This window comes from Betta splendens, chromosome 11 (genome assembly GCF_900634795.4).
Source record: "Betta splendens chromosome 11, fBetSpl5.4, whole genome shotgun sequence".
NCBI lineage: Eukaryota > Metazoa > Chordata > Actinopteri > Anabantiformes > Osphronemidae > Betta > Betta splendens.
Window position 1 is genome coordinate 2,818,264 of NC_040891.2, and position 27,162 is coordinate 2,845,425.

The 27,162-nt window shown below is 40.2% G+C and overlaps 2 protein-coding genes across 3 annotated transcripts; one reads left to right on the top strand and one right to left on the bottom strand.

The window, feature by feature from the left end:
- The first annotated feature begins 6,765 nt into the window (after positions 1-6,765).
- On the top strand, positions 6,766-15,516 carry s100v2 (S100 calcium binding protein V2). 2 transcript variants are annotated; one of them, XM_029166911.3, is made up of 4 exons: positions 10,693-10,748; positions 10,869-10,930; positions 12,852-12,983; positions 14,450-15,516. In XM_029166911.3, exons 2-4 carry the CDS (start codon positions 10,922-10,924, stop codon positions 14,618-14,620), a joined length of 312 nt encoding a protein of 103 aa, XP_029022744.1. In that variant the 5' UTR covers positions 10,693-10,748; positions 10,869-10,921; the 3' UTR covers positions 14,621-15,516. The 2 variants fall into 2 exon arrangements, with proteins under 2 accessions (XP_029022743.1, XP_029022744.1); XM_029166910.3 differs by lacking the exons at positions 10,693-10,748; positions 10,869-10,930 and adding an exon at positions 6,766-6,924.
- On the bottom strand, positions 15,119-19,629 carry LOC121202609 (uncharacterized). The gene is made up of 4 exons (XM_041072969.2): positions 19,534-19,629; positions 18,437-18,482; positions 17,870-17,914; positions 15,119-17,640 (listed from the first exon to the last, which is right to left on the bottom strand). The coding sequence occupies exons 1-4, from the start codon at positions 19,598-19,600 to the stop codon at positions 15,762-15,764; spliced, it is 2,037 nt and encodes a 678-aa protein (XP_040928903.2). The 5' UTR covers positions 19,601-19,629; the 3' UTR covers positions 15,119-15,761.
- Between the last annotated feature and the right edge of the window lie 7,533 nt (positions 19,630-27,162).

The window sequence follows — 27,162 nt, forward strand, 5'->3', positions numbered from 1 at the left end:
GAAACGGGAACGTGAACCGCTGGAACGGCGACAGGAACGGCTGCGGAGATACAGGCGGACGATGCGCGCAGAGCACGTGCCAAATCCCTCTGCAGCGAATGGAGTCTCTCATAGAACGCCTGCACTCCGGGATACTCGCCACCAAAACTCAGCCGTCAACAACTCGATGCCCTGCTTTACGTGGCGGAGATTAACCTCAAGGCTGGGCGCTTCCGCATATTTCTTAGCGAACCTCTCGAGGTCTCCGCGCATATCCACCGGTAGACTCGGGCATGAAAACTCCATTCTCCCCGTGAGTGATTAGTACTCGCAGGCGAACAGACAGGGAAAAAAAAGGAAAAACAAAACCAGTCACTGACCTGGACGGAGGCTGAACACTGGCTGGGTCCAAGTCTGGCCAGATCGTTCTGTCAGACTAAGGCAGAGATCGGACCCACATGCACAGTGCAGGGACACGAAGTAGATGGTCAAAAATCCAAGTTTAATCCAACAATCGTAGTACAAAACGGTCCAGGTCATACACAGAGAGTCTCAGGATTTCGGTACAAGGGAGCAGGCTGGATCAGGTTCAAAAACAGGCAATGGTTCGATAACAGAATCAGTCAGGCTACAGTACTGTCTAGGAGTAGGCAGGAGTCGGTGGTCAGGGACACGAAACAGGATCAATACAAGGTAGGCTAGACAAAGAAACTGCTGGAACGCGATGGATGACACACGACGATCTGGCGACTGGCTATGGTAAGTACCGGGGTTTATATATTGGCGGTGATTGCTTGATTATTGACAGGTGTGCATGGTGAACCGGGAGTGACAGGAAACAGCTGTGACATGAACAAAAGCCGGAAGTCCTTCAACATAAAACAGGAAATGGAAACTGGAACCAAAACATGACAACATGGATGACAACTAAGTCCTTTCAAACTAAAAGAAAACCAAAACCTGACAGAATAACCCCTAAACTGTTCTGTGTCCATTCCTGATCAGAGCAAGTGTACACATTCAGCTTTTTAAAACTATCTGATCTTTCTTATATAGACTTGACTCTGAAATAGAGGAATCTGAGTTCAATTCCCGTCTCAGCCATGTTTTTGCAATCACAATATAATATAAAATATCTGTCTCTCATACACTGGCACAACCTCAGATATTTCTGTGCATGTGGAGAGACAAGTAGAGATTGTATCTTTGTGGGTGCTCCCTTAGTAGAGTGCCAACCAAATTTATTTTTCATTCATCTAATATATCACCGAGCCCAAAGGGGGTCACTCACACGCACACTCTCCTCCCTTAGGGTGCAGCACACAAAAAACAAGAACACAATACACATACACATGCTAAATTAATTTCACCAAAGATATAACATTCTTTAAATCCTAAGGTTCAACTCCTGTCTAAGACATGTTTATACAAAAAAGTTTTATCATAATGTTTATCATAATGTATCACCAATGTTCAACAATATTATTGATGTTTTAAGAAATGTTCTGTTTTTCTAATATACATGTATGTACAGTACATACATGTACTGAGCTGTGACATTAGCAACTAGTGTGGCTGAGTGGTTATGAAGTCTTGCTTCCTCATGTGGAAATCCTGGTTCACTACCTGTTTCGAAGACATTAAAAAAAAGTGGAAGGAGTGATTTAAAGCAGTCATTCTTAACCATGGGGCCGCGGCCCATCCTTGGGCCCCAAGCAGCAGCTGGTGGACCGCAAAAAAAAAGTCAGTTCTGCGATTTTGGGCTGAATGGGCCACGGAACCGCAATGCAGCTTCCCGACACTAGATGGCAATGAGGTGTCAGCCAGTTGTTAACACGCTCCATTAAATAGCAGCAGAAGAAGAAGTCAGCTGCAAAAGCTTGGTTGAAGATGGACAAGTTTTTAAAACGAACAAATGAAGGTGAACGTAGTGCCGACCTCTATTCAAAAGCTAATTTAAGGTAAAATACAAACCTGACTTTATACAGTTTGGCTTTATGAGCGGACTTAGCGACACGAATCTTTGTGCGGTGATAGTACACATGTAGCAGAAATAGGAGAAAGTGGTCTGGGCCTGGAACTATTTACCAAAGTCAAGTTATTAATGATTAAAGACTATACGGCGCATACAGTTACAGTATGAAATGGTAGTTTTGCATACTAATAAATCCTAAACTATACAGTAAAAATACATGAATATTTGTGGGGTGAAAGTACATCTCTAGTAGATCAGGGGGAATGTGGTCTGGGCCTGGAACTATGCACCAAAGTCAAGTTATTAATCATCAAAGTTGACTATACAGCCCATACAGTTACAGTATGAAATGGTAGTTTTGAATACTAATAAATCCTAAACTATACAGTAAAAATACACAGATCTTTGTGTGGTGATAGTACACCTCTAGTAGATCAGGAGGAAAGTGGTCTGAGCCTCGAACTATGCACCAAAGTTAAGTTATTAATTATAAAGATTTTACAGTATTACATGGTATTTTTAAATACTAATAAATCGCGACGAGCGTGTTTTGTGCTCTGCTGTAAAGCGCGTAATACGGGCGCAAGACGTTTTTGAAGCGCGGCTGGCTGAACGACGGATGAACGAACGACGGCTCACTTGACCGCAGTTACCATGAGAGTGAGCCTTTCCCCCATTCCACCTAGACTGGATCAGATCATGTCTGAGAGGCAGGCCCAAGTGTCTCATTAAGTGAGACACCTACTATAATGAGAGTTGCGGGATGTTAATCCAATGTTTTCAATTGCACTTTATTGTTTTTCATTTCTCCTTAATTAATTAGATTTTTTAAATTATTTTACATGTATTTATTTTATTACTGCAGAATTTTATTAATCAGATTTCTCTAGTTTTTAAAAAATATATATATTTGAAATCAATAGTAATAAAATAACTTGTATGTGCAAAATAAATGCTTTGGAGATGATAATGGTGTATCATATTCATAAGGTTTTAGCTTGTTAAACTTGTTAAAAAAATTAGGATTTGGATCAGCTGAAATAAAAGTGTTTATGTTTTAATGGGCCCCGGGCCACTTCGTACTGGAAAATCTGGGCCTGGAGGTTAAAAAGTTAAGAACTCCTAATTTAAAGGACTGTTGTAACAGCATGTGTTACTTTTTAAAATTAAATCCAACTGCTTTTGCTTTCCTTGGCACATTCAGCTCTGCACCTTTTACTTTGCAGATCTAATCAGCTAAAGATTCAACTCATCAGCTAGTTTCAGTAATGTTTCAACTGATTGATTACAAATAGTAATTTGATTTTTATTTACATGATGATAAATACCCTGACTCCCTCCCTCATATATTTAACTCAAGATAAATTGAGATATATGCATCAGCAACTTTCAGCTATATTATAAATGTTTCATTATACTAAAGAAATATAGCAATATTTCTGTTTATTATGACGAGGTTATGACACTATTTTACAGTTCAGTAATTAGGCACACACTTCCTCCATATTCTCTCGAAATAAAAGCCTCAATCCAACTTTTTAGCCTGAATAGCACTTTTTCTGCTTTTAGCTGGTTAATTATGATTACTTAATGGGCCTAAAAATCTGGGAGAGATACTATTGAGTCAGCTAGCCACCCTGGATGGCATAACATTAGCTTCAGATTCTACTGTGAGGAACCTTGTTTTCATCTTTGACCAGGTTCTCTCTTTTACATCATACATTAAACAAATCTCCAGAAACAGCTACTTCCATCTTAGAAATATAGATCAGAAGCATCCTCTCTCAGAGCGATGCAGATAAACTGATTCATGCATTTGTTATCTCTAGGCTGGACTACTGTAACAGCTTACTCATAGGATGTCCTAACAGCTCCTTAAAAAGCCTACAGCTTATTCAAAATACTGCAGCCAGAGTTCTGACAGGACTTAGAAAGAGAGATCACATTTCTCCTACATTAGCTTCTCTGCACTGGCTGCCTGTAAAATGTAGGATAGAATTTAAAATTCTCCTACTCACCTACAAAGTACTCAATGATAAAGCTCCTTCTTATCTTAAAGACCTCATAGTTCGTTATGCTCCCAGCAGAACGCTTCGTTCTCAGAGCGCTGGGCTACTTGTGGTTCCTAGAGTCTTTAAATGTAGAACGGGAGGCAGAGCTTTTAGCTACCAAGCTCCTCTCCTCTGGAACCAGCTCCCTCTTCAGGTTTGTGAAGCTGACACACTCTCCACCTTTAAAATTAGGCTTAAAACCTTCCTTTTTGATAAAGCTTATAGTTAGAGATAGTTCAGGTCACTGGCAATGATTGTTAGTCACAGGAACCATCTCTTAGTTAAGATGCAATAGACATAAACTGCTGGGGGACTTAATTTATACACTGAGCTCCTCTGTTTCCTTCTACTTCTTCTGTCCAATAACCTCCCATCGTTGATCCATGTTCAACTAACCTTGTCTCTTTCTCTCCAGTAGTTGTTCTCTCTCTCTCTCTCTCTCTCTCTCTCTCTCTCTCTCTCTCCCTCTCTCTCTCTCTCTCTCTCTCTCTCTCTCTCTCTCTCTCTCTCTCTCTCTCTCCCTCTCTCTCTCTCTCTCTCTCTCTCTCTCTCTCTCTCTCTCTCTCCTCTCTGTCCTCACCTACAGGTATGATTGGACTCTAAGTTTGGTGTCTGTGATGGGCAGCTGCGGATCCAACCATCCTGCCTGTATCCAGTCCCTGGTCCAACCGTCCTGTCTCTGTTCTGTTGTTGCTCGTTGTTGCTTGTTGTTGTTGCTGTGCTTTTCTCTCTCTCTATCCCCTCACCCCAGCCGGTCGAGGCAGATGGCCGCCCACATCCAGCCTGGTTCTGCTGGAGGTTTCTTCCTCGTTAGAGAGGGAGTTTTTCCTCTCCACTGTTGCTGTCAAATTAAATGCTTGCTGTATGTGGGATTTGTTGGGTTTAGTTGTGTGAGGTCTTAAACCTTACTTTGTAAAGTGCCTTGAGATAACTTTGTTGTGATTTGGCGCTTTATAAATAAAATTTAATTGAAATTGAAAATTGAACTTCCATTTAAAATAAAAGCACATATTCAGATATTAAGCTTTAAAAAGCTATATTTCTGCCTTCAATTGGTTTATTATGACCAGTTAATCAGACTATTTTACAGTTTAGTAATTAAGCACACACACTCTTTTCTTTCAAAATAAAAACACCAATTCAAACCTTTAGCCTAAATAGCATTTTTGTCTGCTTTTAACTTAAATTTAATTAATTTAAATTTAATTAATTACGATTAGTTAATCAAACTATATTACTGTTCAACAATTACCTGTGCATGCTTCCTGCTACTACTTCTTTTGCAGCTACTGTCAGCTGTTTTAAATGTTTCCACAACTTTCAACAGTTTTTTCAGCTCTTAAACTTTATTCAGCTGTTTTAATACATTCATCTGTATTTCTTCAAATTCAGCAAACCTTTACACATTTTCTCCAGTTTTAGCATTTGTTCAATTTCAGCAAACCTTTTTTAGCTTTACTTAATTTGAAAATCAACTGCTTCAGCTTCTTCTGCAAATATTTAGCTCTGTTTAAAGAACTCTCAATTCTGTTAAGGTACATTAATCTATGCTTTAAGTGCCTAAGCTACAGTACTTTCCGCTATGCTGTTAGCTGTTTTCATGCATGGGGCTGTTTGTGGATTCATGTGTGTTGGTGTGTGTGTCTGTGTACACACATATGTTAATGATAAGCATCTGGAGAGCTCAGAGAATATAAAGTAGTGGGGAAATTGTCTCACACTGAAACAATTCACTGTTGCTTTTTTGCCTGGGTGTGGCATCATCAACCACCAACCACTCATATATTCCATTTCCTGGGGGAAAAGGAGGGCAGACAGGATAGGGGTGGAGATATATGCCATAAAAAATCAAATCTTTAATCGTTGCTGTGTTTGCCCTGTTTCTGTCCTGGTGTAGTTCCCAAAAGCTGTTGACTGCTGGAATATGAAAGTTGTTTCCTATTCTTCTGTTGCAGTTTCTTTTTTTAAAACATAGGGTTTTTGTAGTTGATTGTTAGCGGCTTTTCTCTCACACGTACATCCACCCATGATTCGACAGTCTGAAGTCATAAACTGGATTTAAAGAATGTAGTTGTGCCTGTTTCCTTCCCCCTGCTGTCTCTCTCTTCTCTCTAAGTTAATTTATAACATATTTTCCAAGAACACAAGTGCAGGACATTTCCCACAGTCCAAGATATCTCACATAACATCTGGGCCGTGTGTGAAGAATACCTTTAGCAGGATGGGGTTGCTTAGATGATAAGTGTGTGAGAGACAGTTATTTGATTTAGTTGATTGATGTCAATTTTAATTCAGAAATGAGAGAAAAACTCCTTTAATGTAGATACACTAAGCAAGTAGTCGTAGAAGAATTATGCAAGCAGCACTATGAAAGAACAAGAGTCACTTTCTTTACTGGTGTTATAATGTAATATGATTAAGTGCAAGGATGTGGCCTGGATCGCCTGACCTGATGAAGCCGGAGGACAGTTAACGCCCACCATCTGCTAAAGGCTTCCAGCTGTGTAATGAGTTGGCTGTTGGACGTGAGCTGGGCCTCACTGGAGGAACCAAGTAGAAATTCATACACTTTCACACACATTGTGCATAAAAATTTTATGAAATTGACTCTCGGTCGTTGTCTTCTTCTATTGCTGTTTTCCTGCAATTTACATTTATATGCCGACGGACATAGCCTGTTAAACATCGAGTGCTTTATTTGCTCATTCTATTTTTTACTAATCTGTCGTATTTAAATATGAATAAATGCATAAATATATGTAGGGTATTCTTTGTCGTCTTCCTGCCCCTTTTTGTTAAGGGAGGATCCAGGAATGCTGCCAGCTGGTGACACAAGCTCTGCTCCTCTAACACGCAGCAGCAACACCAGAGAGACAAGCAAAAAGAAACGTTAACGAAGACACGTCTAACATGCCTCAGGTAATACGGCAAAGTTTTTCTTTTGTCGTCGACTAACGGTTCAAACTTTACTAAAATCAGCCTTATTTAGTTTCCGGTGTGTGCGGAAAAAATTACTTATTTGTTGCCAAGTCACTGCCGCGGAAAAAAATGTTGAGGCGGGTCTAGTTTGGAGTTTGAGACTGAGCTGCTATGTGCGCGGAGGAACGCTTCCACTCTGCCAGCGCCGCCTCATGTCCTCATGTGGGCATATTTAGTAGGACGGGCCGATTTTAGCTTAGCGTGTTGGTAAATGAAGCCGTTATGTGTCCCTTCCTGTCCAGTACAGGACGCATCCAACTTTTGGAAAAAGAAGAAAGAACGGAAAGGGTTCTGCAGAACTGTCTGGCCCCTCCCAGAGAACTAGACAGAGCAGTCAGGTCCCCAGTATGCGTTTTATATTAGTTGTAGTGGTATTCTGTAAAAGTGGTCGAATTAAAACAGTAATCAATATTCTATCAAAGCCTTACATTGTATTCTGTGAAAATCTGACAGGGGTGTGGCCCAGGTGTAGCTCAGACACTAATCCACCTCTGTGTCTATGTAGAAATGAATTGTGCAATGCAATGACTTCCTCTTAGTTTCTTCGCTTTTAATGTGCGCTTTGTGTAATTTTATTCAAGCCGATGTCATAATGAGGATCTGTAAGCTTTACATACCACTGATTTTCATTTGTCTGGTGTCTTTACTCAAAGGCAAGGCCATATCTGACATTATGGTACAATCCAGGAAACAAGTAAGGGCCATGTACAGTTTCAGAAGGAGCCTGACTCTTTATTATTAATGTTCGAAAGCACAAAATTGTAGACAAACAGTACGCTAGAGCAATGTAGGGATAGCAGACAGCGCAAGATTTGAAAATTGATTTTTTATTTAGCTTCTTTGAAAAAGCAAGCGCTATACTGCAAAGAATGAGTTAAGAGTTTGTTCATTCTATAGCTCAGAGTAATAAACTAGAACCTTTATAGTTTTGAGTTTTTTTGCAAAGGTACTCTTGGAGCTTGACAGTCATTTGGGTTAACAAGACCTTTTTGTAATACTGTGGTGAATTTAATGAGCTGTTGAAATGTTATTGTGCACCAGTGAACACTCTCTTATCTACTGCGCAGTCAGAACTTGGGCTCTCTTTGTGGGAGAACTTTAAGTGACGCGACGAAGGCTTGCAGTGGCTTGTGGTACATCAGTCAGAAAGGGTGTGGTTTTGACAGAGTACTTATCCCACAAGCTTTGAATAGCTGCAGCAAGCCTGATGACCAAGAGACAGTCATATTGAGCAACTCTATAATCAACATTAACATCAATGCTAAGTTGTTGTAAAGTGTGATACATGTTTTACACAGTAATAAAGGCAAAGAGGTTTCTTACAAGCTCTGCTTTGTAGGTCTGTGGGGTTGTAAACAGCACATACAGTATTTACACTTAGTTAATGGTGTTTAGAAGTGGTTGCATTGAATGGAACATGAAACACAAGAGCTAAACTTTAACCGCAACAGTAAAATAATTCCAACGAGTTTGTGTCATACAACACTTAAGTAATTGTTCATTCATTTATGACTGTAGATCATCATAGACTGATGTCTACTGCACGTTTGGCTTAAAGATCAGCAATATCCTTTAACCCTGATAATTTGACAAAGCACCTAGATCCAAGATTGGAGCAAGGACCAGTTACTGGTCAGACTCTGCTTTAGCTTTAGGCTAGTGCCTAAGGTCAGGATGACCCCCTGGTAAAGGGCAGATAGTCTTTGAAATTTAGATTTAGAAGATTCAACAGCATTACTGCTGCAACTGTGCTTCAGCCTGTCTGCCTAGTACTGCCAGCTTGTAAGAACAAGGGAGCTCTTATCTTCCTTCTGCATTCACATTCTCTAGAATCTTTAAAAAGGAGAGCATAAGCATGTCACTGAATGTAACGTTTTAACTCAAGCGACTCACTTTACCGCTGAAAAGCTAAGAATTGGACATTTTATTAGCTAAAATGTGCAAAAATGTTTAGTATTGATGGTCTGTATCCTACAACACCCAGAATGCACTGCACTCTGACAAATCTCCCAAGCCGCAGTGATTGGACTACCAACGTTCGGACATTGCTTTATATTTTAACAAAGGTTACATTTTAAAAGTGTTTGAATAAAGACATTGTTTTTATTTTGTTTAGCAGTCTTTTATTTTGAATCAAAGCAGACAGTTGTTAGAAAGCCACAGATAACTTATTTGGCCAAAACCCTTTTCTTTTCTTCATCCACTGTTGGTGGCTGAAAAAACAAGACAGTTGTCTCTTTCTTCGTTTTTTTCTTTTTTAGTTTGGTATTTTGGTTTAGTTCAGTAGAAATCACAACAACAATCTCTTACAAAGAAATAATAAAGTGATAAGTGGTTACAGAGGACAAAAGTCCAAGTCCTGATCAAAGACGTTAACATGATTAACAGTCACATGTTGTATTTGCTTGTCCTGGTAATGAGGGACAGTCATTGGGGGAACTAGTAGTAGCATTTACTGCAGTGACTGAAGTATTACCATGTACAAGAGTAAAAGCTCATGGGACGTCTGAGTCTGATGTTTACATTAAAATATAGCACAGTATCATTTGCATAATGAAATGTAGCTGCCAGTTTTAGCTGCATGTTGTCAGCTCACACTGGGTCACAACAGCTATCTTCAATTCCTGGGTTCATCTTTGGGAAAGGAGTCATGCTGATCTGGGATCAATGGGAAGAACAGTATAATTTCCATCAGCTGTTCAGCCAGGTGGAAAACTCAGCATCAAGTCCAGCGTAACAGCCTGCTCTGAAACAAGGCTGATGTTTCTAAAAAAGGGCTTCACAGGTGAGTAGGTGGTCTAATGTGTTTATAGCTCCGTTTCAGACTCGATCCATGTGGATGTTTCAATCTAGACCAAACTTAGTCTTTACTGACAGTGTCCTCAATGAAACAAGGCAAGAATAGGGCTTCCTGAATTCAGCAGATGTTTGTCTCATCAGAGTTTGAGAAGTTTCTGGGTCACAACAAAAAACTCATGAATGTTCTTATCCTCCCAGCCTCGTCTGGAGGGATGAGCAGTGAAGTGAAGATGAGCAGTGAAGACAAACAGTGCATGTGTGGATGTGATGTCACCAGCTGTTAAAGTAAAGACCACATCAGCAAAGAGTGTTACAGTACATGCAGTTTTTTTTCTCTGTGATGATACACGGACGGCTGAAATTGCCTACAAAAATGATGTAGATTTATTAAATTAGTATTAGAGTGGCTGCTGGCTCCTCAAAACTACTGCACAAGCTAACATTAGCAACACAAGATAGTGCTACTTCAGACATTTCCAACACAAAGTACAAAAAGTAACTTTACCCTAACTTCACAGCACAAGCTAAAACACAGTATGCGTTTTATATTAGTTGTGTCCTGACACCAACAGCTTTCTCCTGGACACAGTTCCTCTCAGCTGTCAGCTGCACCCCAACCCTCAATCCCACTGCTCTTTGCGGTCGGTTATCAGCTGCTGGCTTACCCCCAACTCGGCTCCTTGCAACCTTTTGTTAAAAAGGTAAAGCAACGTCCTTATCAGCTTCGTCCTCCTCTGGCTCATATGTAACCAGGTGGTATAAACATATTGTTTGCTGGCGAAATCCAATTAATTATTATTTATACAAACCAGTTTGACAATTCCAGTGGTTACTATTGCGGTGAAACAGCAGAGGGCGCAATGCGGTCTGAGTAGCGGTGATCAGCGAGGTTAGAGGACACGCTCAGAGTAGAAGTAGGAGACGCAGTGAAACGCACTCTGAGGAAATGGCTGCCGACATGAGCGGTGAGGAAAGAATGATCGTTAGCCATCTATGATGTACAGAGCACAAATAATGCTGTGTGTTTACTGAATTTTGTTCCATATATATTAAATATTCCCTATATTGTGTCATTATTGTGTTAGGACTGTGAATGTGTATGGAGTAGCTACGAAGCTCATGTTTGCTGGAGTGTTACATGTGTTCGGTAGGAAACTGCTTAATTCCTATGTTAAAATATTGCTTAATGTGTAATATGTACTTGTTTTATTAAGAACAACACGTTATTCTTGGGAATCTATCTCATGTACAGCCATTGTATAGAGATGTTTAGGGGCAGTGTGATGACTTTTTTTTAATCTGCCCATTTAGGTGCCACTGCCGTATACTATTAGAGTATTGTACTGTTGCATCTTATTTTCTTGCCTTGAGTTCATTTTTTATTTTACATTTCTATTCTTTGCAAATCATATACTTTAAAAAAAGTAAATACCAAAAAAATAAATACGGGAAACAAAGACCCCACGAAAATTTTGTATTTGAAGTCCTGTGTGCCTGTATTTATCCCGGCTTCACATACAACTGGTAAATGGTCAAAATTTATATAGCATTTATAAACACCCATTCCAGAAAAAACAGGAAGCACGAGTTGTAGTCTGTGTGCACACAGCAAACAGTGGCGGAATAAATGATAATTTCTCTTTTCTGAATTATTATTTCTTCCTCTATCAATCTGCCTGACAACTTTCCATGGGCTGACAGACTACAACTAGTGTTTCCTGGTTTTCTCTGTATCTGACCCAGCAGCAGTCAGGCTGAAAGAGGGGCAGAGCCAGCCCGCTGGAGCACAACTGATCTATCCGCCGTTATTTTTTTCCGCATACACATAACTAACACACAGTAGTTTCTTCTATGGGCCAAAGTGCAGCCCAGACAAATTGTGACGTATAGAGGACGAGGCTGCCGCAAGTAGCCTTCATCTGACTTCCAGCAGCAGAAAGCATCCCGCATACGTGGACCAAGTACCGGGTGTGAATGCCGAGCCTGCAGAACAGAGCCAGCTACATTGTCTCTGCAATGCGGACCAATACAACGCAACTGAATATTTCAGTGTTGCAATGAATCTACCGCTGCCCATTTCTCGTAAACAAAGTTGCGAATTTTACTGCTGAAGGGGGGACGTGTGCGTTATGGATCATTAGTTTTGTGTAACGTGTAAACAAAGTAGCAGTTGAAAGTAGTTTCTGGATACCAAGAGAATATCAGAATAAAAGTAGGGTATGGCACTGAGTAAGTAATTTATTTGTAAATTTATTGTTTTAGCTTGCGCTGTGAAATTTAAGTACAGTTACGAGGTGCTGCTTGTCATGTTTTTGACTCTCAGAAGTAGTGTTAGCTTGCATTGCATAGACTTTTGGAAGGGACAACCATCTTGTTTTGCCAGCCACGAATCTGAAGAAGAATCTGTAGCTTTCTAACAACTGTCTGCTTTGATTCAAATTAAAATGCGACTCAGATATGTCTTTATTCAAACACACTGTTAAAAACAAACCTTTTTTTAAAAACGGAAACGTACAAACACGCCCCACAGGATGAGGTAGGACTAATCGCTGCAGGTCGGGACATTCATCAGAGCACAATGAATTCTAGGATTTGAGGATTTTCCTCACAATACTGCCTCTTTTTCCTATTTTCTCTGGACATAGACCATCAGTACTAAAGGTTTTTGCACATTTTGGCTAATGAAATGTTAAATTTTTATAACACAATTTTTCAGGTTTTCAGCTGTGAAGTATCTCTTTAAATATTACCCCCCATAGCTTTGGTCAACCCCCATTGAAAGTCAATGAAGTATCACTTTAAAGACAGAAAGCCCTGAATTTTAACAATAACCTCTTTGAACTTTTGTGATCTTTATCCGCTAAATGTGTTTACCGCTATGCCTGTTTGCAGTCTTTTTATTTAATTGCTTTTTCCTCCCATTACAAAAAATGTTCAGAACAGACAGTAAACCAAAACATTTAAAGCTATAAAAGTATAAAGTATATGGGCACCCAGAATAGTTTTTTTTTTTTTGTTGATTTTCTTTTTCCTTTTATGCTCCATTCTTCTTTTTTTCCCCATCTCAGTACTCTGACCTGGAGCAGGCCATCAACACACTGGTCAGTGGGTTCCACCAGGCCTCAGGTGACCATAGTGCCACGCTGAAAACAGATGAATTCAAAAATCTCTTGTCTTCTCAGATGCCCAATCTGGCCAAGGTAAAACTGCTGTCAGCTGAGCCTTTAGGTGCCAGCTGAGGTCACACGCCAACAGACACACACACAAACTGTATGAGAAATAAATTCACTAAACTAGTAATAAAATATGTGTTTACGTTTAAAAGAACTAAACCACTTGTACTACCACTGTGTATCTGTATCCTTAGAATCCACCATCAGGACATTAGCTGTGACACTATGTAATGAATGGAATACAAATGTTCCAGGGCCACATTTCAAGTCAACATGATTATTTGACATTTAACTGTGTTCCCTTGTGGTTTGTGTTGTATCCTGCTTTAATTTTATTAGTACTTCTTTTGGTCTTCTGTTTTGTCTTTTTAGTTTGCCCTTAACTATGAAGTATTGATTTTACATGTACTATTTGTTCTAGCAATGCTTTTAAAGCTTAAGCAATGTTAGGGAGTCCTTGGAAAATTCAGCTTGTCTTATTGGTTTTCTGTATAGCTACTGTCAAGTTGGCTACTGTGCCATTTATTTGATGACTTAATATTCCATAAATGTTATTTCATTTTTCTTCATTTTGAAATTAAACTGTTTCTGCTTTTTCTGCGCACATTCTGCTGTGTTTAAACCACTTCTAGTTCTCTTCAGATATATTCAGTTGTACTTTCAATGTATTGCCTACTTATCTACGTAATTTTAGCATCACACATTCACAGTGCATTTTCTTCAGGAAATGCTTAATCTGGTTTTTAATTAGTGTACAAAACCTTTAGTTAACAATATGCAGCTAGTGCTTAGAATGACTGAATTGGTGAACATCAGGTTGTTTCAGTCCTCACTCTGTGTCTCCATTGTACCGCTTGAATAGAATGCTGTAGGGATCATGTCGGACTGTAGGTTAATTCCAGCAGTTGACAGCACCTTTTTTACCCTACACAGAACAATGTTGTGACCACATATTAAAAGGCTATTAAAAAGTTTATAATGCTGTAGATCAGACAAAAACACAAGGCAGATATTTTCTCACTAATTCTTACCTTCTGTCAACTGCACTCCAATTTTCCTTTTGGTAACTTGTTTCTATATTTAAGCCTGTGATGGTGAAAAAATTGTGCCTTTGTGGTTTCCTCATCCTGCATAGTAATCATATGCTCTTTAACTGATTAGGCTCAGCACTGAACATCTTATACAAACAATCTCTCTGTCTCTCTCACTTGTACATCAAGTGTTGACATCTGATGTTCTGTTTTCCTGACTAGTAGTTTATGGTTTGGCTCCCTCCTATCTGATTCCTATCTGATCACCAAGGCCTCATGCTTTTGTACTACTGTAATTGGTGTTCTACCAATTACATATGAAAAATGTAAACTAAATGTTTTAGTTGCAGTATAACCTTTATTATGTAGACCAAGATGTTCTAAATGTGTCTTTGTTCCTTTTTTCACTTACTGTACACAGTAAACACCTGATTCATATTCCATACCCTGTTGTCTCTACAGGGTATCGGCACAGACCAAGGGCTGAGTGAGATAATGCGGAAGATGGGGGTAGCTGATGGTGAGGGCATCTCTTTCAAACACTTCTGGAACTTCGTCCAGACGGCTGCCTCTTCACAGTACAACCTCTTCAGCAGCCAGAAGGGCACATCTTGCAGCTGCATCCTCCTGTGAAGGGCATGCTCTCAGCCTCAATACATTAGGTTTCCATTATGAAAGTTAACTTTAAAACACTCTAGTCAGCTGTCAGACAGAAAACAAAGGTACAAGCTCTTCCCAACATTTTAAACTAAAACATTTTAGGTTACTGTCATTTCTCCAGGTTTCAAATTATGCGAACTCTTCCATCATCCTTTACAGTACTTCAAGTAAAGAGTAGTGGATCTTTATATACTGCAGTGTCATCTGAATCATTAGTCTCTATGATTAAATTAGAAACTATAAATTCTTGTTTGACTCATACTTCACTCATAGTTTGGTTTTGTCAAGATGTGGCGAGCACTGACCAATTTTGAAATGTTGGCCCTCATCAAATAGATGCATCATCTAAAATCATCCATCATTTAGTATTTTAAAAAACTGAACAGGAACATTCATCTCATTAGTTAACCACATAAGCGCCATAAAAAGGTAGGGCAAGAGTTTATATAGAATAATATAATGAGCTGTGGGCCAGATGATTAGAAATGTTAGCTAACTAACTGAAAGTTTAACTTCAAAAAGCTTAGAAGCATTTCTTTTATTTTTGCTTCCTTTTGTAGAAGTGACTCATTCCACGATAGATTAACTATGTTTTCCAGTTCACAAAATCTGTACAAAATCTCATTTTAATTTTCTATGCATCTAAGTGTGCATATAACAATTATCTAAATTTTAACTCCTAGCTGTTAAGAACAAAAACAATTTGAAAAAGCAATTTGGTTTTAATTTAAATTGTGCTTTGTACCATGTTTTATATATCTGCTTGTAATACTTCAGCCTTTGTATTTATATTTTACAATGCTCTGTATTCTGACCTGTGTGACACCATTAGAATGAGAAAACAATGCAATAAACTCCCAAAGAAGTCACCAATGATAGCTTATTTTTTATTATTGTTTTTAATTTAGAAGATCAAAAAATTATATATTAATGTGTAACTCGTAATACTTCTGAATCAGTTCATTTGTATTGCCTTGGTTTAGTTCATTATTAGGTATCTATCACCAATTGAAAGCAGTGTAAGTAATCTGCGCAGCACTATATCAGTCAAGTGAGTCAGGTAGAAGACTAGCAAAAGAAGAATGCTACAGTAGAGCTGTTCAAATTTAAGCCATTATGGTTTTAACTTGTCATTAAAAGAGGCAGTACATCCCCTCTTGAGCCTCCTTCCCTCAGGTGTACCACGAAAGAATTCGAGATAAGATGAAAACACATACTTGTTCATAACTTTGACTCTCCCAAATATGTCTAGCTCCGTTTGCTCATCATGATAAATACCATTCATCAGCTGCTTTGACTTTACATACAGGGCATTCTCCTTTGCAACTAGTACATCTAACCACATCTGTTTGTCCTGTGGTGCCAGTTCGTAGTTATCAACAGTACAGCCATAGAATCCTCTGTGAAATTGTTCTGGCCAAGCTTGTTCAGTTGCCATCGGGTGGTCATCATCAACAAATGCTGTGCATAGGGAGCTGTCAATCCCGCGTATACGGCCTACTTCACAACCTATGACGCTCATGAGGAAAAGTGAGAAAGTTCTAAAGTTTCGCACCGATGCCGCAAACACTGCTACCATGAAGTAATGACCCCATCTCTCGCAGTTGTAGCTGCACTGTTGGAACTGAAAAGTCTGACGACAGAAGTCATTAAATTTTGCTGCTTTGAGTCCTTGTCTCAGATCATGCAAGGAGGACCAACCCTGCTGCTTGCCAAAGTTTTGATGGAAACTTTCAATTTCACCTTGATTGTCAGTAATCATGAACTTACCCACCAGACTTACATTAAGGTTTCTTCCATTAACTTTGTAAATGCATTCATTAAGAACATAGTAAAGATTGGATGCAATTTCCTCTCTGGCATTGTATCGTATTTCAACTAGTAGATCTTGAATAGTCATGATATGCTTGAAATTAGTGCTTTCTTCTTCTGGTCTTGGTTCTGTAAGCCAGATTGCTTTTAACGTTCTTTGGTTGTTGTCTGGGACGTAATTGGGTGCACGTCTTCTCTCATTCTCCTCAAAGAATAAACTCCACGTAAGTCCCTCTAAGCAATCTATAGAAGGGTACCTTTTACGTAGCTCGGCTGGAACAAACATTTGAGGGTGGTTTGGCCACTCTAGTGTTTGAAGATATAAGATGCTTCCTTTATATTCAGGAAAAACTGGCCCTGTGCAGCCAAGTTCAGCTTTGGTTAGCAGTCTACCTCCTTGGTCCAATTCAGCAAAGATTCTTCTACTGTGGTCTTGGAACCTCCAGACTCCATTTGATCTTGTCAATAGCTTGCCCTCAGAGGTAACCGAGACAAAAGAGTCATATAAATGCAGCATTGTTTTTATGTTGTAAGACTGAAAAGCCTGTAAGAGCTGCAAAATAAAGTGAAGGTCATTGCCAAGCCTGCAGCTAATAAGACTTATGGTGCCAAGCTGGCTAAGGAAGAGTTCAGTTTTTAAGACTGAGACAAATTTGGCAATCTCCCCCGGGCCAAAGCCAGACAGTTTGACTGTTCCATTAGTAGATTTACTTCCATGGCCAACTAGTATGACGTCATGATTTCTGGTAGAGGAGAAAGGGCTTCCTCTGACAACACACAGTTTCCCATTTTTGTATATTAGCAGAGTTGATATGGTGAAATGCCTTTCAAACAGGTAAGTAGCTGACTCAGCCACTATAGGGTCTTCTTCCATTATAATTATAGTCTGGTGGTTATATTCCTCTTCCAATTTTTCAATATGTTTTTGATTTGACATCATTTCTGACTTAAATGTCTCAAACACAGTTTCTGTTTGATTGAAACAGCACTGTCCCTTAAAGGTAACATCACAGCTATGAGTGATTCCCTGATATGATGTCACAGGTAAAGTCAGAGGTTCTGCAGTAGGTGAATCTGCAGTAGCACTACTAGCCTTGGTGTTTTTAAAGGAATCAGTTAGCAGCTTTCGAGGATCAGAGGGTAGGGGGTCAGCCCTTAGTGAAATCTTCTGATGATATACTCTGAAAATAAATAAGATGAGTGAATTATTAGTGAGTGCATCAAATACTCACACTACCTAAAAATATACTTTTTGTAGTGTTTAATTTGAATTATTAAATGGGACAAATAGATTGCTTGAGAAAACATATTTCATGTGTTATGCCTTTTCTATGCTAAATTTGAAAGTGAAATGCATGTTGCCAAATAGTGTGTAGAACTGTATTTTAATGATGTAAAAACAGATTGTACCTGTAGTTGGACAGTGGGACACAAATGTCCATAATAACGTCCTGACTAGATAAACAACAACAAAAATTCAGTCAACTGAAGTTGAAGTTGAGATACTCTTCGAACTCAAAAGCACAAAACATAGTCAAGTTAAAACTGAAGTGGTTACAAAAGAGAAAAGAACAACACACAAAACAAAAAAAGAATAATTGCTTTGTAAATGAAGTAAATGCAAACAATCTTAAAGTAGTAATAGTAGGTAAGTAATTAAGTAGTAGTAAGTAGTAGTAGTAGGTGACTCTGAACTATGTGTGCTTCTGTCTCTCTCTCTCTCTCCCCTCTCTCTCTCTGTCCTCATCTACTGGTGTCATCAGACATAGAGCTGCAGGTCTCCAGTGTCCAACCATCCTGTCTTTCTTCTGCTGCTGCCTATTGTTGCTTTGTTCTCTCTTCTCTATCCTCTCACCCAAACCAATCCCTATTCTTTTTGACCTACCTAACAAAGAACAAATGAGAGAAGAGAAAGCATCTGCCTCTGATATGACATTTTAAAAACAGACTCTGCAGAAGTGAGCAGTAGTGTCTCACCTGGTTTTTACATCAGGGATCAATGCAGTTATCTGAATGCTCAAATCTGTAAAAAACGAAAAAGTGATCCTTATTCTAATATTTTCAGGCAGATTACTAAAAACCCGAAACACTAGTAGTGTTTCAAACACAACAATTAGCTACGTGGATTTTAATACTACACATAACCAAATTAGTTTGTACATTTCAGAGTAACTATCATCAGAGTTGAACGGGTGAAGAAGTGAGGCTTCTATTGTACCCATTTTCATTTAACACTGAAACAACGTTTAATGGTAATGGTTGTAAAAATACCTAATAAATATCTAAAATCAACATTGACACATGGTTGAACTAATGTCAGTTTTTTCATCACATTGATAAAACAACGTTTAATGCTAATGGTTGTAAAAAGTTTGACAAAAAATTCAGTTGTTTTAAAAAATATTAATGTTAAAATGACAGAATTCAACATATATTATTTGCCAGACTTTATTTACGGTAGATGTAAATGATAATTATTTAAATTAATATTTTATTTAATCATGCAATTTTTTTAAATAAAGTTTTGGTCATCATGCATTCCATTTTTAGCTGTTTTATTGAGTTCTCTTCATAGATTGTACTGTATGTGGTACTCATAATGTATCAATGTCACCCAAACAGTGATGGGAAAGTGTGTGCTGCAGCCGAGAAGACACTGCGAAACTGTTTTGGAAAGAGCACGTAGTAGAGTGACGTAGCAGCTATTTTGAAAAGGTCAAGTCAAAATTATTTAAAAAAATTAGTGGTTTGTTGGTTATGTTTGATTATGTTTGAACTTAAGTGTCCTTAACAGAATTTTCTTACATTGATTCAAATATGCAGAATTTATGAAAACTATGTCCTTGCTGCTGTCATTACAATTTATGATACTACATCATCAAATGTATGGAAAACAATGAACACAATGAAACTAGTCCTGCCAAAGTTAAAGGAAGAACAAACCACAACTCTAAACTCATTGTTGTTATTGGCAAAACTGCATGTAGCTCTGCAAAAGATGCCAAATAAAAAAGTTCCAGGGCCAGATGGAATACCAACTAAATATCTTGTTTATAAATGTTTAACGATCTTACCAGCGTTCATATCTGATGCCAAACACAGCTGAGCTATAAAAACACAAAATCCACAGAGTTTCAACATGGCGTTAAGGTTCTGTGCAGACAACTGAAGTGAACAATACTGTGAACACAGGAGACAGAAGTAGCAGCATCATGTCCACCACATTTGTTTAGATAAAAATGAAAATGACTAAATGATACCTGGAACTCTTAGTCTATCAGTTACACATTATACAATTGCACACTGAAAGCACTTTGGCCACTCTACTAGTCAGTACCCAGCAGGCACACAACCGACCTTCAACGTTAAAATAAGGTTGAAATAATGTCAGTTGTCCATGTGATGTTGATGTAATGTTGAACCAACATTTATGCTAATTGTTGTAGGTTATCAAAATGCTGATAATTCAACATCGACATATGGTTGAAATAATGTCAGTCGTTTTTGTAACGTTCATTTAACACTAAAACAACGTTTAATGGTAATGGTTGTAAAAATGTCTAAAAAATATCTAAAATCAACATTGACATATGGTTGAAATAATGTCAGTTGTTTTCGTCACATTGATAAAACAATGTTTAATGCTAATAGTTGTAAAAAGTTTGACAAACATTTAAGTTGTTTTCAAAAATATTAATGTTAAAATTACAGAATTCAACATAGTATTTGGCAGACTTTATTTACGGTAGATCACAGTCTCTGTCTAGGCTTCCGGTCACGTTCTGGTTTTTGTTTTGAAGCACGTCCTGTCTGTCTCATCTTGATTCTAGTCCCTGGTTTTATTTTGAAGTCCTTCCTGTCTGTCATGTCTTGGTTCTGGTTTGAAAGGACTTCCTGTTTATGTCATGTCAGCTGTTCCCTGCTTCTACCGGTCATTATCCACACCTGCACTTCATCAGTAATCAGTCCTAGTAACCTAGCATTTAAGCATCAGCTCTCACCCCAGTACCTTGCCAGATTGTTTAGTTCGTGTTTGCGTGTTCTTAACCACATTCCAGCGTTTTTGTAGCCTAGCCCAGTCTCGTATCATGAACCTTGCTTTGACCACCGACGCCGAGCCTGTCTAGTCCCTGCCTGTCTTGTATGCCTTGGATTTTGATCTTGCCTGATACCGACCTTGCCTGCCTGCCTGACCACACTCTTACGCCTGACGGAACGGTATTGTAATCTAGGATCTTGTGTACGAACCTTGCCTGTCCCTGACACCGATTCTGCCTGATCCTGTATAGCCACGTATTGACTCTGAGTTTTGGAATAAATTCCTTTTTTTTTCATATCTCAGTCTGTCTGTGCCGTGCATGTGGGTCCGCCGCCTTTGACGTTCTGACAGAACAATCTGGCCAGAATTGGACCCAGCCGGCTTTCAGGTACAGACTCAGTCGGGAGTTTTTTGTGCTTTTGCCTTTTCGCGTTCAGAGGAGGATTAAGCCATGGATTTTTCGTGCGCCGAATTACCCAGCGACCTCCGCAATTATTTTAAGATTCTTGCGGAGAATTATCGGAGGGTGCCCGACCCGGCGGCCCAGCGAAGCGCCGTGGAGGTGGCGGTGTGCACCTTGGAGGACGAGGACAGCGTGCTAGAACGCCCCAATGTCCGTCGCCTCTACGAGCGGATGTGTGCGCGACTCGGAGAGTTAGCCGTCCGCTCGGATTACGCCAGCCCTGGGCGCATCTCCGATGCCCCCGGATTCGGCTGACGCCTCTGCTCCTCCTCCCACACCAGGTCAGTCCGCGGTCCCGGTTTCAGTTTCCTTTCCCCAGCCCCGTCTGACCATTGCTACTGCACCAGCCTGCCCAGCTCCAGTTTTGCTCCACTGGGAGGACCTTCTGCACTCGTGCGGTCCGCCCTCTCATGCCCTGTTCTGGCCACAGAATCACAGACAGTAGCAGTCCAGTCGTGTTTAGCTCAGGCTCCAGTCCAGTCGTGTCCCGCTCAGGTTCCAGCCCAATCGTGTCCCGCTCAGGTTCCAGTCCAGTCGTGTCCCGCTCAGGTTCCAGTCCAGTCATGTCCCGCTCAGTTTCCAGCCTAGCCGTGCTCTGCTCAGTTTCCAGCCCAGCCGTGCTCTGCTCAGTTTCCAGCCCAGCCGTGCTCTGCTCAGTTTCCAGCCCAGCCGTGCTCTGCTCAGTTTCCAGCCCAGCCGTGCTCTGCTCAGTTTCCAGCCCAGCCGTGCTCTGCTCAGTTTCCAGCCCAGCCGTGCTCTGCTCAGTTTCCAGCCCCAGTTCAGTCGTGCTCCGTTCAGGCTCCAGCCCGGTCACGTCGCGTTCAGGCTCCAGCCCGGTCACGTTGTGCTCCAGTCAAATCAGGTCACGCTCAGGCTCCAGCCCGGTCACGTTGTGCTCCAGTCAAATCACGTCACGCTCAGGCTCCAGCCCGGTCACGTTGTGCTCCAGTCAAATCATGTCACGCTCACGCTCCAGTCTTGCCCCAGCCAGATGGCAGAACACGCCAGTCGAGCCCGGCTCTAGCCCAGTCGGGTTCAGCGCCCGTCCCGTCAAGCTCGAAGGTCGTAGGAGAGAGACCGCAAGCAGCCCTGCCGGCTCCAGAGAGGAGACCGCAAGCAGCCCTGCCGGCTCCAGAGAGGAGACCGCAAGCAGCCCTGCCGGCTCCAGAGAGGAGACCGCAAGCAGCCCTGCCGCCTCCAGAGAGGAGACCGCAAGCAGCCCTGCCGCCTCCAGAGAGGAGACCGCAAGCAGCCCTGCCGCCTCCAGAGAGGAGACCGCATGCAGCCCTGCCGACCTGGTAGCAGTGACTGTCCCTGTCCCTGTCAGTCCTAGGGAGGCGGTCGTGTTACCCACCGCTAGTCCAGGAGAGACCAGTCTGGTCTTTGTCGGGCCCGACTCGGTCGTTCCAGCCACAGTTTACAAAATGGTAGTTGAAGTCAAACAACAGCATTCATTACCCACAAATATGAATTCAGGCTTCATAAGCCTGCTTCCAAAACCAGGAGAAGACCCTATGCTTCCATCAAGTTAGGGACCAATTTTACTAATAAATGTAGATTTAATCCAACCTTAAAAAATGGCCATCCTTACCCATTTCACTTATGATAATCCTGTGAAGCTCCTCCCATCACCCTGGCTTCCACAAGTGCCATTGTTCATGTACCAACGTCTGCCTCACTCTTTGGGTGGCAATGTTAACCTACAGCTTTACTAACCTTGTATTGCCACACTGTAAAATAGTTTTAATATGTAGTTATAAAAAAAACAAAAGAAAGCAGAAATATTGTTGATAAGCTTAATAATTAAATTGATAATTTTACTTTGAAGGACAAGTTACTTTATGCATCTGTGCAGGTAATCTGTAAAATAATGTCATTAACTAGTCATAAATAACAAAAGCAGAATTTGTGCTATTTTGGATTTCGATTGGTACTTTTATTTTGAAAGACTTTAAAGAAGGTATTCCTCAAAAACCATCATTGCTTGAACTGCTATAACTCAGAAAGTATTTACCATATTAAAAAGCTGAACAAGAGATTAATTGTTGAATAGTTGAAGAGTATTTTGTAGTTCAAATGGCGTCTGTAGCTTAAAGTATGTGAAAGAAGACAAAGCTGAAGAGGATTTGAAAAGTTGTTTCCATTCATTTCAATGGGGAAAAAATTAATGAAAAGAGCTTAATTAAAAAAAATAGAAAAATAATAGCCCGCGTCATCTTAAAAAGCTGCACGTTTTGATATTTGAATGGTTTCTACAGCTTACAGTATGCGGGACTAGTTAGATGCAGATGGAAGAACTATAATCAAATCAAATATCTTTATGGTCATTGTACGTTGTACAACGAAATTACAGTGCAATCATTTTGTTGGAATTAAATGATCATAACAAATAAAAACTAAAACTGCTAAATAAGACAATATGAAACACCACTGAGTTACTCCAGGTATTGCTTACGATGGTCCTTGGATAAAAGCTGTTTTTTTAATCTGCTTGTCCTTGTTTTAATTGCCCTGTATTTTCAACCCTGTAGGTTCAAACAGGGAATGTTCCGGGTGTGATGGATCCTGCAGAATGTTCAGAGCCTTTTTAGGCAGTGGGAACTGTACAGTTTTTCGAGGGATGGAAGAGGGCAGCCGATGATCCTCTGGGCTCTCGTGGTGACTCTCTGTAGAGCTTTCCTAGCTGCAGCTGTGCAACTGGCAAACCAGGCACAGACATAGTATGTTAAAATACTCTCTATTGAGCAATGGTAGAAGGACACTAGCCGTTTCTCACTCAGGTTTTTTTTCTTTAGAAGACTGAGAAAGTACAGTCTCTGCTGGGCCTTCTTTACCAAAGCAGTTGTGTTGGCGCCCCAGGTCAGGTCCTGCTCAATGGTGACACCCAGGAGCTTGAAATCCGTCTTGTGTGTAGAGGGTGTAGAGCAGATGGCTCAGTACACAGCCCTGTGGGGAGCCGGTACTGAGGGTGAGCGCTGTCGACATGTGGGACCCTACTCTAACCCTCTGGGGGCAGGCTGTCAAGAAGTCAAAAATCCAGAGACATGTGAAGGAGGAGAGTCTGAGGGCCTCTAGTTTGGAAACAAGTCTGTGAGGAAGGATGGTGTTTAAGGCGGAACTGGAATCCACAAACAGCAGCCTCCCAAACTATAGCTCCCCAGCTGCTCCAGATGAGACAAAGTAGTGTGGAGAGTAGTGGTGATGGCATCTTCTGTGGAACTGTTCGCCCTGTTTGCAAACTTGTAGGTGTCCAGTGTTAATGGAAAGCATGAGGTAATATGACTATGTAACAGTTTCTCAAAGCATTTTATGATAACTGGGGTCAGGGCAACAGGTCTGTAGTCCTTAAGGCTGCTGATTGTGGATGTTATGGACAATGGACTGTTGTAAGGACCGATTGAAGATCTTGGACAGCAGCGACAGCAGCAAGGTTTGGTCTGTAGTTGGTTAGATGTTGGATCCCTTGCCACACCTGCCGTGTGTTGTTTGTACTAAGGTTGTCCTCAATCCTTTGTTTGTAGTCCAGGTTGGCCTGTCGGATGGGTGGTCAAAAATCTCCCAATTGGTTCTCTCAAAGCAATCCTGCAGCTGGTGGGAGGCACTTTCGAACCAAGTTTTGATAGTCCTTCTTTTGGTAAGAGCCTGTTTCCTGAGGGGGGTATATGCTGGGGGCAGGAACATGTGGTCACATATGAACATGTGGTCTGACTGGCCCACAGACCACATCTGTAGCCATGTTTTATGTTGGAGTAGATTTCATGTTATCTAGTGTTTTATCTCCTCTGGTGGCACATTTCATAGTCTTTATTTCAGCATGGTTAAAATCCCCGGCAATAATATGCACAGCCTCAGGGTACTTGTCCTGGTTGCTGCTAATCAGGCTATGCAGGAGTCCTAGTGCCGAGCTAGCATTAGCATAGCTTGATAGCCGCGTCCGGTGTGGGTGAATGAAGTGTAGCAACCACGTCTGGACTGAGGTAACCTGACCTACATGTGAACTTAACTCCCTCATTGAAGAGCCTCTACGTTCTTTCCAGTCCCCAGAGATAAGGAACCCTGAATCTTTCTCCGCCACAGGAGACTGGCTTCTATCACAAAAGGCACCAATTGGCGCAAACATCTCAAATGTCCATATCAAAGAACCATGAGCCCACTTTGTTGATCTACCTGTAAATCTCACAGGATTCCACCTCTACTTATCATGCCAAAAGGACAGCCTGTCACATTCATCACCGAGAAGCTGTCTCTCCCAGAACTGGGACCACCAGCCAATGTGGAATGTGCTCATTAAGAGAACAAGAGAAAATACACAAGTTCTGGTTCAGATGCACCAGAACTTTCTACTTCCATGAAACTGATGCCATTGTATTCTGTGGACAAACTGTTATCATTTGATATTAGATTGGTTTCTGTGTGATGTTTAATGCCCGATTTACAGGAAATTCTTCAAGTTACAAATGGACTTCAACTTATCACCATGCTTTCTTTTGTGTGAACGTACAAAGTTGAAATACAGATACTCACCTGCTTTACTTTTTTAATCTGTGCAACATGCATATAGGCTACAGTATGTCCAGCTACAATTAGGTATCCTCATCATTGTATTACATTTTTAATTGTTACAATTGTTTAATTAGTAATGTCTAGATTAAGCCATTTATAATTTGATTTTGCTTGCATTTATTATTTGTGTATGTTTCAGTGTTTACTTGGTGTTACATAAGACAAGACCAGTCCTCATGAAATAACATTTCATTTGTTACAGTGTTTTAAGGGACCACATATAAAACCTTAATACTGTATTCTTTGCATTTAATGTTGCTGTTAACCATTCTGAGTTTCCTGCTTATTTGAGTACCAAACTGATAGTTACATGTGTACTGTGTTATGGTGTGATGAAACTTTGAGCTTGATGAAAAGAGGAAAGATTAGTTATCCCAGATTTAGGAGCGATCTAAATCAAATAGTTTGATACCTGATCTGAAGAGGTGAAATTCTTCACCACTGGTTGAACTAATTTCTCTGCCCTGAACTGACCACTGCCCCAGGGGTATTTAAACCAGTGACACCCTAGGCGAATCGAATCGGATCTTCAAACTTCTTTCACCTTTTCTTTTTGCGTCGCATTAGTTTTCTTTAATTTTCCTTTGTTGTGAAATTTTGTAAACCTACGTTAAACTTACGAACGTGCAACTAATTTTGTTACGCTAGAAAGTCATCAGGAAACTCAGCAAAGCTGAAACTATCACAAACAGTCCTTAATTGACTCGCTATTTTTGATTGAACTAGTTAAATTCGATTCCAGCCCGTTTCCTTTTTGGGCTAGTTTAAGTAGCGCTGACGTTTTGAAACACCTTGGAAAGTTCAGCCTGGCTGATTGTTACTTTGCTGTTACTTTGCTAAGCCGGTAACATGGTTAGCGTACAGCTCCAAACAAAGGCAAGATAAACATCACTAATCCTGTGAGAAGTCTGATGTTTGTCAAAGCTCTAAAATTGAACATTCCAAATTCATTTGATAGTTGTCCTTAGATTTCAATAAGTTAGAAACAAATACTGTTTTTGCTTGATCAAAGCTATCACACACTCAGGTCTTGACCATTCCTTGTCCTTTCACTTGTTGATTCATTCATCATTCATCTGTTTATTTGAGTATTTCCATATTATGGTGTTTACATATCCAGTAGATTTAGATTAATAAAACCTTAAGGAATCTGGTTTTGTGTGCATTGTTCTTCAGATTTAAACAGAGGTCACTGAACCGCGACAAGAATTAACGGCATTAGAGACTGATTTGGTTTTATCACAAGAAAGTTATTATTGTTGTTCATGACTAGTAAGTCATTGAATTGACATCTGGCATTGACTAGATTGATGCAAGTGTGATTTCAGCTTTAAAAAAACCCTGGTGCCCCAACTTCGAGGAATATTAATGTTTCTGCATTAATATCAAACTATTAATTTGAATCCGCTACAGAAGCCAGGTCTCTGTGAAAATCAAAGCACAACACTCCTTGACGATACTGTTTGTTGCCACCTGAAGCTTTAGTACATCCATAATAAAGATTAGAAAAACAGAAGAAAAACTAGAAAAGTAATTTCTGAGAGAAATTAAAAAGTTGACCAAGGTAAAAAGATGATAAAGATTACAAAATTGATCAAGGTAAAAAGACGACAAAGAATAAAGGTCCATGCACACGCT

Bases quoted from the DNA above. Each gene is read 5' to 3' on its own strand.
- s100v2 (XM_029166910.3), top strand. The intron at 12,984-14,449 runs GTAAAACTGCTG...TTGTCTCTACAG, and splicing joins AGATGCCCAATCTGGCCAAG to GGTATCGGCACAGACCAAGG.
- LOC121202609 (XM_041072969.2), bottom strand. From the start codon at position 19,600: ATGTTGAAACTCTGTGGATTTTGTGTTTTTATAGCTCAGCTGTGTTTG. The intron at 18,483-19,533 runs GTAAGATCGTTA...CGTTTTTTACAG, and splicing joins GGCATCAGATATGAACGCTG to ATTTGAGCATTCAGATAACT. The intron at 17,915-18,436 runs GTGAGACACTAC...TTGTTTATCTAG, and splicing joins ATCCCTGATGTAAAAACCAG to TCAGGACGTTATTATGGACA.